This window comes from Schistocerca serialis, chromosome 1 (genome assembly GCF_023864345.2).
Source record: "Schistocerca serialis cubense isolate TAMUIC-IGC-003099 chromosome 1, iqSchSeri2.2, whole genome shotgun sequence".
In the NCBI taxonomy this organism is placed as follows: domain Eukaryota; kingdom Metazoa; phylum Arthropoda; class Insecta; order Orthoptera; family Acrididae; genus Schistocerca; species Schistocerca serialis.
The window spans coordinates 490,274,354-490,290,061 of NC_064638.1; the positions used below are offsets into that span (position 1 = coordinate 490,274,354).

The 15,708-nt window shown below is 45.0% G+C and overlaps 1 protein-coding gene and 1 non-coding gene across 2 annotated transcripts in view; both read right to left on the reverse strand.

The window, feature by feature from the left end:
• LOC126484545 (NGFI-A-binding protein homolog) overlaps nt 1–15,708 on the reverse strand; it is a 427,936-nt gene that overhangs the window by 40,953 nt on the left and 371,275 nt on the right. Inside the window, exons 4-5 of the mRNA XM_050108131.1 lie at nt 13,874–14,367; nt 3,268–3,483 (exon numbers count right to left, since the gene is read on the reverse strand). Of these exons, the coding sequence (XP_049964088.1) occupies nt 3,268–3,483; nt 13,874–14,367 (710 nt within the window). The remainder of the gene's footprint in view (nt 1–3,267; nt 3,484–13,873; nt 14,368–15,708) is intronic.
• Nucleotides 14,693–14,767, reverse strand: Trnas-uga (transfer RNA serine (anticodon UGA)). The gene has a single exon. It is a non-coding gene; the product is annotated as a tRNA-Ser (tRNA).

The window sequence follows — 15,708 nt, forward strand, 5'->3', positions numbered from 1 at the left end:
GAGAAACTTTATGGAATCTAGTTTTGTATTAAACTTGGGGAATCCGCGAGAGTGACTTTGAAAAGTTGAAATGGAGCTATGGGGCACATTTCTTGTACAGAGCACAAATTTTTCGGAGCCACAAATCCTTTTTGAAAGACCGAGAATGCTTTGAATATGAACCTCATTCAGGGAGACCTTCAACTGCAAACACTGACGAAAATGTCTAACGTGTGGGTGCTCTTATGAGATTAGACAGACGTTTAACAAAAAGGATTATGTGTGTTACAATGATGTCCTTGAAAGGCTCAGAGAAAGGGTGAATCGAGTGACACGGGACATTAGAAACAAGTGGATGGCGCATCATGGCAATGTCCCATGCCAATGGTCGCTTCCATCACAGAATTTTTGACCTCAAAATGTATTCCTGTTGTCCCCCCCCCCCCCCCCCCCCGGCCCCCATTCGCCTGACTAAGTCCTTGCGACTTATTTCTTTTCCCGAAGTTCAAAAATGTCTTGAAACGACGTAATTTTGGGTCTTTGGAGAAGTAACATGTTAAAGGCTTTATCAGTTGAAACCTTTCAGCATTGTTACCAAGAGGGGGAGAAACAACTCCGCCAGTGCACTGTACAGGTGCTTGGGGATAGTATTGTTGTGTGAAAAAAATAAAAACTGTTTAGTCTCATTATTTTTGTCACTCACCTGTTGTACATCTAGGAGATTACGTCAATAAAATAGTTATGATTCTCTAACTATTGAATCGACGAATTCTTGGGATTCTTTTTTTCATTTTCCAGTAGTGTAGTTGTTACCACAAAGCTACGATAGGAAGTGTAAGAGATGTCCGCAATCCAAAACAAATCCTGTATTTGACTATGGAGAATAAATGAAATGAAATGTTTGAAAAGGTTTGTATCCTCCTTTAATTGCAGTGGCGAAACAGCTGCTGCGCTAGGTAAGCTGTATTACTTGTCGTAAACAGTTTGACAACCAAATAAAGTTAAACTGTGTAGCGACTGCTAAATCCACAGTGTTCCCCTTTGTCCTTGGCAGTATTAAATTTGTGATTTTTTGTAATCACACGGAATCATTTCCAGAAATGCACCGGAATTCTGAGATGAATGAAAAGGTATACCTCAGAATGGAGGAGGCAACAATTGCATTCTCTTTCCATCCCTCTCGCTTTTAGGGATGCTTATGGGTAGGCAACTGCGAACTGTAAGTCGGGACTCGAAACACGTTCCCCATGCGCACTGCTTATTTGAGAGATTGCACAATTTCAAATATTAATTTCCGATTAATGGTTCGAAGACCCTCTACTTTCTGTATAATTCTAACCCTTTTTCTCATATCATATTACTAAGTCACACTGAGTTATACGTCCCAGTGAGACAAATTGACCAAATGATATTCACATTTTGGAATTAAGTTGAAACTAATAATGGGAAGCCACGACGTTCAGACCACGGATTTACCTCAAAGTTTGTATACTTCTAATAGTCCATTCGGACAACATAATGTGCAAGTACACTTCTGGCCTTTAAAATTGCTACTCCATGAAGATGACGTGCTACAGACGCGAAATTTAACCGACAGGAAGAAGATGCTGTGATATGCAAATGATTAGCTTTTCAGAGCATTCACACAAGGGTGGCGCAGGTGGCGACACCTACAACGTGCTGACATGAGGAAAGTTTCCAACCGATTTCTCATACACAAACAGCAGTTGACCAGCGTTGCCTGGGGAAACGTTGTTGTGATGCCTCGTGTAAGGAGGAGAAATGCGCACCATCACGTTTCCGATTTTGATAAAGGTCGGATTGTAGCCTATCGCGATTGCGGTTTCTCGTATCGCGACATTGCTGCTTGCGTTGGTCGAGATCCAATGACTGTTAGCAGAATATGGAATCGGTGGGTTCAGGAGTGTAATACAGAACGCCTTACTGGATCCCAACGGCCTCTTCTCACTAGCAGTCGAGATGGCACGCATCTTATCCGCATGGCTGTAACGGATCGTGCAGCCACGTCTCGATCCCAGAGTCAACAGTTGGGGACGTTTACAAGACAACCACCATCTGGAGGAACAGTTCGACGACGTTTGCAGCAGCATGGACTATCAGCTCGGAGACTGTGGCTGTGGTTACCCGTGACGCTACATCACAGACAGGAGCGCCTGCGATGGTGTACTCAACCACGAACCTCGGTGCACGAATGGCAAAATGTCATTTTTTCGGATGAATCCAGGTTCTGTTTACAGCATCATGATGGTCGCATCCGTGTTTGGCGACACCGCGGTGAACGCACATTGGAAGCGTGTATTCGTCATCGCCATAGTGGCGTATCACCCGGCGTGATGGTACGGGGTGCCATTGGTTACACGTCTCGGCCACCTCTTGCTCGCATTGACGGCACTTTGAACAGTGGACGTTACATTTCAGATGTGTTACGACCCGTGACTCTACCCTTCATTCTATCCCTGCGAAACCCTACATTTCAGCAGGATAATGCACGACCGCATGTTGCAGGTCCTGCACGGGCCTTTCTGGATACAGAAAATGTTCGACTGCTGCCCTGGCCAGCACATTCTCCAGATCTCTCACCAATTGAAAACGTCTGGTCAATGGTGGCCGAGCAACTGGCTCGTCACAATACGCCAGTCACTACTATTGATGAACTGTGGTATCGTGTTGAAGCTGCATGGGCAGCTGTACATGTACACGCCATCCAAGCTCTGTTTGACTCAATGCCCAGGCGTATAAAAGCCGTTATTACGGCCAGAGATGGTTGTTCTGGGTACTGATTTCTCAGGATCTATGAACCCAAATTGCGTGAAAATGTAATCACATGTCAGTTCTGGTACAATATATTTGTCCAATGAATACCCGTTTATCATCTGTATTTCTTCTTGGTGTAGCAATTTTAATGGCCAGTAGTGTAACAATGCTTAGGCGATTTCGAGAAAATCGCACCAGAAGTTTTACACGGCAGTGATGTACCGTTGCATTGCCACCCTGAGCCGGAGCTGGCGGTGGTCAAGTGGTTAGCATCGAGTTCCGTAAACCCTGGATTGCTGGACAGAGTCCCACTCCTTTTTTTTAATTTATGGATTTTTCAACACTAGTCATATTATTTCACAACATTTTACGTTTGGAAAGATTTGTAATGAAACATCGTGGCCTCCCCTTATAAATAGGAATGTGGTGTAATAGCAAAAGAAAGTAAAATGCATTATAAAATAATTTGAAATTCTTTCATTGTGTTGGCTACAGTGACGCGTGTGGAGTTACCTCGAGGTCCTTGCAGACCTTCTTCTTGGGGTTGTGGTGGCGCGGCTCGAGGTGCGGCAGGCTGCGCACCAGCGCGTCGGCGGCCTCTGCCAGCCTGGAGACCTGCGCCTCCAGCAGCACAGGCGTCACCTGCAGCGGGGAGCCCGCGCCCGACCCCGAGCCGGGGCAGCCCGGCGGCGACGGCGCCTGCCGCACCGGGCTCGTGCTGTCCGAGCCCTGCACCCAGCACAGAAACCCTCCGTGACGCGACCCGTGCCACTGACATCGATTGCCAGTTCGATTCTCCAACACAGCGCATGGCTATAATTAAAGTGCAGCTACTCACAGAGGTCCGATGTGGGCTGTAATTATCGTATGGCCGCGAGGCTTGGTAGATATTCTAATGAATTAATGCGGAATGGGAAAATTAATAGGAGTCGACCTCGGGGAAGATAGTTTGGATTCCGTAGAATTATTGGAACACGTGAGGCAATACTGACCCTACGACTTATCTTAGAAGCTAGTTTAAGGAAAGGCAAACCTATGTTTCTAGCATTTGTAGACTTAGAGAAAGCTTTTGACAATGTTGACTGGAATACTCTCTTTCAAATTCTGAAGATGGCAGGGGTAAGATACAGGGAGCGAAAGGCTATTTACAATCTGTACAGAAACCAGGTGGCAGATATAAGACTCGAAGGACATGAAAGGGAAGCAGTGGTTGGGAAGGGAGTGAGACAGGGTTGTAGCCTCTCGCCGATGTTATTCAATTTGTATATTGAGCAAGTAGTGAAGGAAACAAAAGAAAAATTCGGAGTAGGTATTAAAATCCATGGAGAAGAAAAAAAAAACTTTGAGGTTCGTCGATGACATTGTAATTCTGTCAGAGACAGCAAAGGACTTGGAAGAGCAGTTGAACGGAATGGATAGTGTCTTAAAATGAGGACATAAGATGAACATCAACAAAAGCAAAACGAGGATAATGGAATGTAGTCGAATTAAGTCGAGTGATGCTGAGGGAATTAGATTAGGAAATGAGACACTTAAAGTAGTAAAGGAGTTTTGCTATTTGGGAAGCAAAATAAGTGATGATGGTCGAAGTAGAGAGGATATAAAATGTAGACTGGCAATGGCAAGGAAAGCGTTTCTGAAGAAGAGAAATTTGTTAACATCGAGTATAGATTCAAGTGTCAGGAAGTCGTTTCTGAAAGTATTTGTTTGGAGTGTAGTCATGTATGGAAGTGAAACATGGACGATAAATAGTTTGGACAAGAAGAGAATAGAAGCTTTCGAAATGTGGTGCTACAGAAGGATGCTGAAGATTAGATGGGTAGATCACATAACTAATGAGGAGGTATTGAATAGGATTGGGGAGAAGAGGAGTTTGTGGGACAACGTGACTAGAAGAAGGGATCCGTTGGTAGGACACATTCTGAGGCATCAAGGGATCACCAATTTAGTATTGGAGAGCAGCGTGGAGGGTAAAAATAGTAGACGGAGACCAAGAGATGACTACACTAAACAGATTCAGAAGGATGTAGGTTGCAGTAGGTACTGGGAGATGAAGAAGCTTGCACAGGATAGAGTAGCATTGAGAGCTGCATCAAACCAGTCTCAGGACTGAAGACAACAACAACAACGACAATGCGGAACCGATTTACGCTGGAAAAAAAAATTAATTCCGATTTGGGCCAGCAGTAGCAAATCTGGAGCTGCGAATGCAGGAAAGACATATTGGAATGTTACTTATGTAACGGATTGGGAACGGGCCGTGGACAGAAAAGCCTAAACAAGTGAGAAAGACGTAATGTTGATATTATTAGTAACCGCAGTTTGTTCAGTATGAGCACCAGAGACGTCAAACAGATAGTGTACATAGCCAGCTTTGCGCCTGGTGGACAAAATTGGAACTAATTTTTTTCCAGCGTGTGTTGTTTGCACGTTAAAGGAGGGACATTCATGAAACACACACACTATTTAAAAGGTATATCTCATGAACAATTCTGAAAATGTGCTAATCAAATTTTGCCTAATGCTTTACGTGAAATTAACATATTTGCTGTTAAGTTCCTTGGATTATATGTATTTCACTTTTTATGGAATTTAAAAATTTTAAGAACTTTCAGCATTGCAGCGCGTCAGCAATGGTAAGTATAGAAATAATTATGAAAAATCCACCTCGATTGCACAAAGTACTTGGTTTTTACCTAGGTTTCAGCGTAGATAACCACGCCTTCTTTAGAACAAATATAAAACAGCTTGCATAAATAGGCATAGTCAAAGGCTAAAATCAACACCTATAGCGGCAAGACGCCATAAAATTTTTTTTACAAATATACGGTACATACCAAGTCAATTAGACTGTGACCATCGTACGTTGGCTGGGGCGAGGCAGCACACACAGCGTTGAGATAACTAACATTGACTTGGTACATATGTACCGTATATTTGTAAAAAAAATTTATGGCGTCTTGCCGCTATAGGTGTTGATTTTAGCCTTTGACTCTGCCTCTTTAGGCAAGCTGTTTTATATTTGTTCTGAAGAAGGCGTGGTTATCCGCGCTGAAACCTAGGTAAACACCAGGTAGTTTGCGCAATCGAGGCGGATTTTTCATAATTATTAAAAATTTTATTTTCAAAAAATAATATATGTACCTATTTCTCAGAAATTTTTCATAATTATTAAAAATTTTATTTTCAAAATATAATATATGTACCTATTTCTCAGAAACTATTCAATACATTTCTACAAAATTTTCTCTGTTTAATCTCTTTGCATATAGCAAGCTCCTCTCAAGAGGTTTTTTACAGATATTGAATACAACAATTTTAATACTTTTAAAATTATAAATTTGTAATTGTAATACAAAATTCATGAAAAATTACGAGCTTCCCAGCTTACACTCAGAATCTCAAAATTTAACTTTGACACAACATTTATTGGGTCAGAAATAAGTGTACAAAATTTCATTATTCTAGCCTTCATAGATTCTGAGAAAAAGGTACGTACACTTCAAAAAATATAATTTACAGGAAATGCCGTTTTAAGTTCAACCTAACTTTTTTCTTGTGTCACCTCTTCAGTTGGCCCCACATTCGTTCTCAGGGTTCTCTTTCCCTTCAAGGCTTCTCTTCTGGTTTCTTGTTTTCTGCCTTTCTTTCTTTCCCAGATCTTCAACTGACTTTTCAGGTGAGGAGAGGCGTTGTAAATCTATTTTTCACAAGATGCCTTCAGAGAAATTTCCTATCTTAAAGCCCATTCTCTCTAACAACTCCATCCTTCCTACGTTGCCATCATTAAATACAAGAAATGCGTCGCAAGTTGCAATTCCAACAAATGTAGCATATGAAAATGTGATTTTAGGGCATCCTTCCCATATGAGTGAATTCAGAGACTCATTTGGATTCTGGGTTTTGCCATGAACACAATTCAGGATCGGACAGAAACCTGTAAGTAGGCTTCACAACATCCAGGATCCAATTTGGAAGCCTCTCATTGTAAATGAATGTAGGGGTTGTTATCCCTCTGAGCCTGTAGATGTCGAAGTGTTGCTTCAAAAAGTGGACGTGCCAGGAAGGTCGTGTCACACATTTCATTATTTTCCAGGCACTTCGGATGCGATTTCATCATTGTAACTTTCCATTAATAAATACAAAATAAATTGAAAATTGTCAGTTTCAGTGAATTTCATGAACGTTCACCCTCAACGAATTAGCATATCTACCAAGTTTTTCTGCCATACAGTAATAACAGCCCACGCTGGACTTCCGTGAGTAGCCGTACTTCACTTATAGCCGCGCGGTCTGGGGCGCCTTGTCACGGTCCGCGCGGCTCCTCCCGTCGGAGGTTCGAGTCCTCCCTTGGGCATGGGTGTGTGTGTCGTCTTTAGCGTAAGTTAGTTTAAGTTAGATTAAAATAGTGTGTAAGCTTAGGAACCGATGACCTCAGCAGTTTGGTCCCATAAGATCTTACCAAAAATTTCCCATTTTTTTCACTTATAACTACCCAGTATATCGTGTTTGTACAGAATGAAATTCCTCGAAGAAAACGATTTATTCAGACATAACCAGTACTGATACAGAAAATTTCGTCTTTTGAAATACAACTGGCTCTTTATTCACACGAAGTAATGAATGCTATCGATAGGAAGAGTTGGTTCCACATTTCTACATTTCCATAAGGCTTTTGATACCGTTCCTCACAGCCGACTTCTAATCAGATTAATTACTTACGGAGTATCGTTACAGTTGTGCCGCTGGATTCGTGATTTCCTGTCAGACAGGTCACAGTTTGTGGTAACGCACGGGGAGTCATCGAGTGAAAGAGACTTGATATCTGGGGTTCGCTATGAAGCGTTCCTAACCGGTATAAACGATTTAGCCCACAACCTGAGTCCTCTTAGATTGTTTGCAGATCTAGGTCTAGTAAAATAATCAGTAAATTACAACAAATTGCAAAACCATTAGACAGGGTATCTGTTTGATGCGAAAACTGGCAGTTAGACCCGGAACAATAACAAGTATGATGTCCTTTACATGATTACCAGAAATGTTCCGTTAAGTTTCGGTTGCACGATGATACACATATTTAGTAGTTGTTAATTCAACTAAATGTGTCATGGATATTATACGTGAGTTGGGGTTCCAATAAAAACAACGGCGTTTTCGTTGCGACGAGGTCTTTTCACAAAATTTCAATCACCGACTTCCTCCTCTGAATGTGAAAATATTTTGGTAACTCCCATCTATATACTGAGAAATGACCATCGAGATAAGAAAAAGTCGGAGCTAGCACCGAAATATTTAACTGTTTATTTTCCCTCGTACCATTCGAGAGTGGAACTGTGCGTCCACAGAAATTTATACAGGGGATGTAAATGATCTTATCAGTTTCGAGAGGTAATGCTGCATTTGGGACTAAACCAGGGGTTTACCAGTGTCACTTCTGGAAGTGTATGAGAGATATGTAGTGAATAAAAACTCCGCATTCCACATTACAGAGTAGCGTTAAGAGAGAGGGGGGCAGGGGGGGGGGGGGTGGCAGGTGGTCCCTCTTGAATCTCTTGGCGGATGCCCCTGATATCGCTGAATAAAAACTCTGCATTCCACATCATAGAGGGGCGTGAGGGGGGGGGGGGGGGGCAGTGACTCCTTTTGCATCTCTTGCGGTTGCCCCTGACTTCGCTACAGGTCTGGTCCGTACTACATCGTTCATGGCACTACCAACCTTAGCAAGCAGTTGTGGTAGCCATTACTTCGGGTACTCACTGGTGTGTTGTGCGCTTCGCGCTGTTTTCTTTTCTTATTTTTAAATGACCCAAAGTCCGTTACAGGGTTCGAGCACGATTCGCATGATCTATCCCAAAACGGACCGGTGATCGCAATGAACATGCGTCGTCACTTCTGCTTTCGCAGAAGCGCGAAACTCATAGGTAATCTACCAGCCCTGCGAGAGGGAGGCGAGGTTGTTTCCACATATTGCTCCACCTCCGTGAAGGTCTAAGGTGTTTTAGAGTGGGCGTATTTGCATATCGCTTTTAGTTCTGATGCTAGAGAGGCTAAGAGAGATGATAAATAGAGAATGCTGATACGTAGGTACAGAGCTATTTTCCCCAGATTTTCATGGGTCAGTACCAACTTACATAAAAAAACTTGTTAGTTATCGCCAGAATAAGCGAGGTAACAAATGTAGGAACTTGAATGTTTTTACGCACGTAGAAACACTAACAAGGTAGAGTTGGCCGTTAGGAGAAGTCTGTGTCTGACAGATTAACCTTCCAAATCTTCTACAAACGCAAAAAAAGACACAGTTAGGTTGGTCATAAAAAAGTAACGCCAGTTTTGTCTGTCGGCTGTTTTCTTTGAGAGGCTACGTTTTCAGCAACACCCAAATCGTGGTTCTCATTTTCTGGACCGTTTTTCAGAAATTAACACGCGTTTCCGCGACACCTGCAGTCAGCCTCCAGACCACGCGGACAAACAGCTTAGGTGCCACGTTGTAGCAGTGTTGCTGGGTGTTAAAGCCTCAGAAGTTTTGGTTTACAACGGGCAAATCGTTTAAGCATACTCTTTCACACTTGTCGTGTCAACTTCATCAATAGATTTTACGATGGTATATCGAAAGTGCAACAACACCCGAACCTCAGAGTTATCCACGTAATGCTAAGAGTTCTCCGCGGTAGCATCATTTGACAGAATTTCTCTCACGCTCGGCTTCATTTTCTCTGGTATTTAAGCATTTATTTTGTGTGATTTTCTTCTGTTGATCGAGAACTGCCTGCCAGTCCAGTAGTCTGCATACGCTGAACAGTTTAAGTATGCCTTGCCAGTCATTTCAGTCTCTTTCATCAGGAGCTTATTGGACGTGTATCTGAGGGTTTTATTTCTTATAACTACTCTAACTTATGTAGCTTTGTGATCTCCTCTCCAGTTCTCAACTTCCATTCGTAATTTCATCACAGTCACAGTGATTAAGCGAGAGACCAAAGTTAATGACGCCTACAAATACAAGAGGAAGCTACTGAAGTCTGCATCGGTCAGGAGAAGAAGCCGTAGGGTAGGTGCCAATTTTAGCAAGAACAAGGCGCTAGGGGAGGTTTTTATTTTCGGAACTAGCAAGGCAGACGGGATAGACAACATTCCTTTGAAACCTTTAAAATTATTGGAGGAACTTAGTAAAAATCAATCAAATGGCTCTGAGCACTATGGGACTTAACTTCTGAGGTAATCAGTCCCCTAGAACTTAGAACTACTCAAACCTAACTAACCTAAGGACATCACACACATCCATGCCCGAGGCAGGATTCGAATCTGCGACCGTAGCGGTCGCGCGGTTCCAGACTGTAGCGCCTAGAACCGCTCGGCCACCCCGACCGGCGGAACTTAGTATGTAGAATGTTTGAAAATGGAGTAACGTCATCGATATAATCACGAAGATATAAAAGGAAAAAAAATGCGCGAACTATCTCAAAATTAGCTCTATCTCCGATTAGCACTAATGCTCAGCGTCCCCAATGTTTTTTTGTATGCCCTGTGGGAATCGAAATATTGCATTTTGACAAATCCGTGTCCTGGAGGCCAATCATTCTGCCCCTTCCAACTCACACAAAAACTGATATTGCCCTTATGAACTTTGACAGGGTATACTGGCACTTGCTATCACGTTTCCATTTCGATGACGGCTGTTCACCACTCGAGCTTGTCATAACGCTGATAGCTCACACAAGTGAGTACACTGATGGGTCTGCCCACACGCCACGTTGCTACAATCTCAACCACTTATTGCGCGTGTACTGTTCGGGGGTTTCATTCATTCCAGCCGTTTTTCCTCCTTGGGCTGCAATTTTCACATACTATTTTGTAATTGGTAATTTTAACAGTTCCGCTATTCTGACGGAGGCCAAACCTTTCCATGTCTTTTAGCATGTGGTCAAAAGCTTTTCCCAGTTTTATTAATGCGAGTCTAAATATTTTGAGCTGACGAGGACGCTGTTAAAGACTGGGTGAAGAGCAGTTAGGACAAATAATACGGATAATTTTATTCGAAAAGTGATGAGATCCGCGCTCAGTGCGGACGTCTTCCCCCGCTCTTGTCACGGGTGCAAGAGGCGGGATACCGACAAAGCAAACAGCACGACAAAAGGCGGCGTTCATTCACTTGTCGGCAGCTGGCGCCGCGCCCCTCCGCTGCTTCTCATTGTAAGCCGCGGACGAAGAAATAATTCAGGTGCGCGGGGTCAAGTCGTCCGCCACCTCAGTGCCGTCAATAAAGGTCTCCCGCCAAGTAGGCGCCGAACTACACAGCCAGGCTGGATTACACGCGCACTGAAAGGAACTAATACGAGGGCGACTCTAAGGTTTTAATTTCCTCCTCAGAAAAATAAAGTTACCTAATTAATCTGTTGTTTGTTTGCACGTACATGTGGTACACCTTGAAATTCCTTCGCAGAACGCAGCAAGAGGAGAAACACAAAATGGGCATCCCATCTCCAATTTATCAATAGGCAGCATCATTTTATTTTGGTTCCTCTAGCGGCGTGTTTCGATATTGCGGCGCGCGGATTTCAACGTGTACCGAGAATGTAGATACGTTTCTGCAAAACAAGCAAAATATTAATTACGTGACGTTATTTTTTTCGAGGTGGTAAGTAAAATTTAATGACTATTTTCGTGAGTACGAAGGAATGCTGAGAGGTCCTTAGAACTTCCCATTTATCTAAAAAATATTGTAATAAAAGAAAAACAGGGAACCGCGAATTAATAAGACATGCTGCCTGACGTGGAATTTTTATTGTGCAAGTCCTCTACCGACTGAGGTACCCAAAGACGACTCACGACCCGTCGTCACAGCTTTATTTCCACCCACACTTACTCCAATGCAGAGTGAAAATTTCATTCTGTGTAATTACTGTTATTAAAGAATCAATCATTCGCTCAAACAGACAATACAACTCCACTTCGTCAGGCATTTACAGTGTCACAACTTTGGCGTCGCTGAGGCTGGTACGAATCTGAAAGAGTACAGTCGACACTAAGTGCCGGCTTTCAACGGTAAGTACTTGGTGGCCGGCGCCCAATTTATCACGCCCTTACTAGAGCTAGTCTATTTTAGGCCCATAGCATACTAAGACAAGAGGAAGAGTGGGGGACATTCCACACTAACACAGCAATAAAAGAGGAGGCCAAAAACGAAGTGCTCCGATCAAAAAATGTGTAAGACAGGGATGTAGTCTTTCGCCCCTGCTGTGCAGCCTGTACATCAAAGAAGCAATGACGGAAATAAAAGAGAGGTTCAAGCGCGGAATTAAAATTCAAGGTGATGATATTGCTATCCTCAGTGAAAGTGAAGAAGATGACAGTATCTGTTGAATGGAATGAACTATCCGATGAGCATACAATATGGATAAGGAGTAAACAAAAGAAAAATGAAACTAATAAGAAATGGTTCAAATGGCTCTGAGCACTATGGGACTTAACTGCTGAGGTCATCAGTCCCCTATAACTTAGAACTACTTAAACCTAACTAAACTAAGGACATCACACACATCCATGCCCGAGGCAGGATTCGAACCTGCGACCGTAGCGGCCGCGCGGCTTCACACTGTAGCGCCTAGAACCGCTCGGCCACCCCGGCTGGCAACTAATAAGAAGTAGCAGGAATAAGAACAACGAGAAACTTAAGATCAGAAGTGGGGATGGCAAATTAGACGAAGATAAGGAATTCTGCTACATGGGTAGCAAAATAACCCATGGCGGACAGAACAATCAGGTTCAGAATGGTTCAAACGGCTCTAAGCACTAAGGGAATTAACATCTGAGGTCATTAGTCCCCTAGACTTGATGATGATGATGATGATGAAGTCCCATACTCCGTGACGGAGCGTAGGGGAACGATGCGGGATACCCGCACCGCCGTACTAGGCAAGGTCCTAGTGGAGGTGGTTTGCCATTGCCTTCCTCCGACCGTAATGGAGATGAATGATGATGATGAAGACGACACAACAACACCCAGTCATCTCGAGGCAGGAAAATTCGCTGACCCCGCGGGGAATCGAACCCGGGACCCCGTGCTCGGAAAGAGAGAACGCTACCGCGAGACCACGAGCAGCGGCCTCTAGACTTAGAACTGCGTAAACCTAACTAACCTAAGGACGTCACACGTATCCATGCCCGAGGCAGGATTCGAACCTGCGACCGTAGCAGTTGCGCGGTTCCAGACTGAAGCGCCTTGAACCCCTCAGCCACTACAGCCGGCAGAGCAAGCAGGACATCAGCAGCAGACTAGCACAGGCAAAAAGGGCATTCTTGGTCGAGAGAAGTCTGCTAGCACCAAACATAGGCCTTAATGTGAGGAAGAAATTTTTGAGAATGGGCGTTTGACGCACAGCATTGTGTGGTAGTGAAATATGGACTGAGAGAAGATCAGAACAGAAGAGAACCGAAGCATTCGAAATATGGTGCTACGGAAGAATGTTGGAAATAAGGTGGACTGATACGGTAAGGAATGAGGACATTCTCCGCAGAATCGACGAGGAAAGGAATATATGGAAAATAGTGCCAAGAAGAACGGATAGGATGATAAGACACCTGTTAACACAGCAGGGAATAACTTCCATGGTAGTTGAGGGAGCTGTAAAGGGTAAAAACTGTAGAGAAAGACAGAGATTGGAATATATACAGAAGCCGGCCAGAGTGGCCAAGCGGTTCTAGGCACTACAGTATGGAACCGCGTGACTGCTACGATCGCAGGTTCGAATCCTGCCTCGGGCATGGACGTGTGTGATGTCCTTAGGTTGGTTAGGTTTAAGTAGTTCTAAGTTCTAGGGGACTGATGACCTCAGTAGTTAAGTCCCATAGTGCTCAGAGCCATTTGAACCATATAAACAGCAAATAATCGAAGGTGTAGATTGCAAGTGCTACTCTGGAGACGAAGCGGTTGGCATAGGGGAGGAATTCGTGGCGGTCCGCGTCAAAGCAGTCAGAAGACTCATGACGCAAAAAGAAAACCTATTTTACACGCTTTACCAATTAATAATAAGACCGGTACATGTGCGACCCGATGTGGCGCTACAGAACATCAATATTGGTTCTCGAACAAAAAAGTCTGACGACCACTGATGTATAGTGTTACCTGGCGGCCGGGAGACGGGAGTCCGCAGGCGACGCTGGAGACTGAATGAGGCGAGTGGTCGGCGGCGGCTGTGGGGCCGGTCGCGGTGGTAGGCAGAGCGCCGGCCGCGAGGAGAGCGGCCGAGGGCACCAGCGTCACGCCCGTCGTGGCGGTGGGGGCGGGCACGGGGGTGGAGGTGGAGGAGGCGGGGGAGGTGGCGGCGGCGGGCGTCGCTCCGGCGGCAGTGGCGGTGGCGGCCGCGGGCGACGACAGGCCGTGGTGTGCCGCCTGCGGCTGCTGCTGCTGGTGCGCCTGCGGCGGCTGCGGCTGCGTGGAGCTGGCCGTGTGGTGCAGGTGGTGGTGGTGGTGGTGGTGGTGGGGGTGCGGGTGTGGGTGTGGGTGGTGGTTCTGCAGCGGCGCCGCGACGGCCACGGCCGCGGTCACCGGCACGGCGCCCGTCACCGGCACGGGGACCGCGCCCGGGAAGCCGGGCACCAGCGGCGTCTGGAACAGAGCTGTCCGCAGACCGCCCTCAGTGACAAAGCTACTCCTCCTCAGACACGCTTCACAAATTATTTTTCAAAGTGCAAGGTGTACCACGAAAGCTGTTCGGTACTTAAGGATAATGTGGCTGAAATAGTGTTGCTGTCATCATTCCTACAGTGTGGATGCTACAAACAGCAACACTGCGGCATGGAAACCTGTATTACCGATGGAGCTGGTTCTTGTATGTAGAGAAGATTGTGCATCACGGAGAGGTTTACATTTGAAATTTCGAGAGAACACTTTCTGGAAGATGTCGGACAACATATTATAAATTTCCTGGCAGATTAAAACTGTGTGCCGGACCGAGACTCGAACTCGGGACCTTTGCCTTTCACGGGCAAGTGCTCTACCAACTGAGCTACCCAAGCACGACTCACGCCCCGTCCTCACAACTTTACTTCTGCCAGTACCTAGTCTCCTACCTTCCAAACTTTACAGAAGCTCTCCTGCGAACCTAGCAGAACTAGCACTCCTGAACGAAAGGATATTGCGGAGACACGGCTTAGCCACAGCCTAATGGATGTTTCCAGAATGAGATTTTCACTCTGCAGCGGAGTGTGCGCTGATATGAAACTTCCTGGCAGATTAAAACTGTGTGCCGGACCGAGACTCGAACTCGGGACCTTTGCCTTTCGCGGGCAAGTGCTCTTCCTGCCATACACATCTCTTGAAATTACCACGACGAGAACATTCGAGAAATTAGAGCTAATACAGAGGCTTACCGACAATCACTCTTCCCACGCGCCATTTGCGACTGGAACAGAGAAGGGGGTTCAATTAGTGGTACCAGAAGTACCTCCGCTACACACACTTGTGGAGTACGATGTAGAGGTGTCGCTAACCTAGGGTGGACAATATTTCGTTTGGCCAGGCCACATCTATGACCGTCCTTGTCTGTAAATGCTTTATACAAATTATATGAATGTGTTCACATGATTGATTCGCCTCGATGGGCAATGAATCCACAACCTTCAGTGCGCATGCACAGTTACCTCCAGCGGGAATCTAAAATTAACGAGCATGGAGGACAAGCACGGGCTCTGTGGATAGGTGGCGCTAGGTGGGAATGTGAGTCAGCCGAGAGAGTTTGCTCAATTGCGTTAAACACTATGTTGCATTGCACAACAGTACTCGTCACTTCCGAAGGCGTGTCGCGCAAAGAGAGGTGAAGATGGGGAAGCGTAGTGAGAAATGGCTCTGCTAGTACGCGATGAAACAGAGAGAAAGCTGGGAGCGAGGGGATGAGAGACACCTTCCACAAGCCTGTTCTCACGAAGCAGATTGAATTTTATTGACTACCGGCTGTCGAT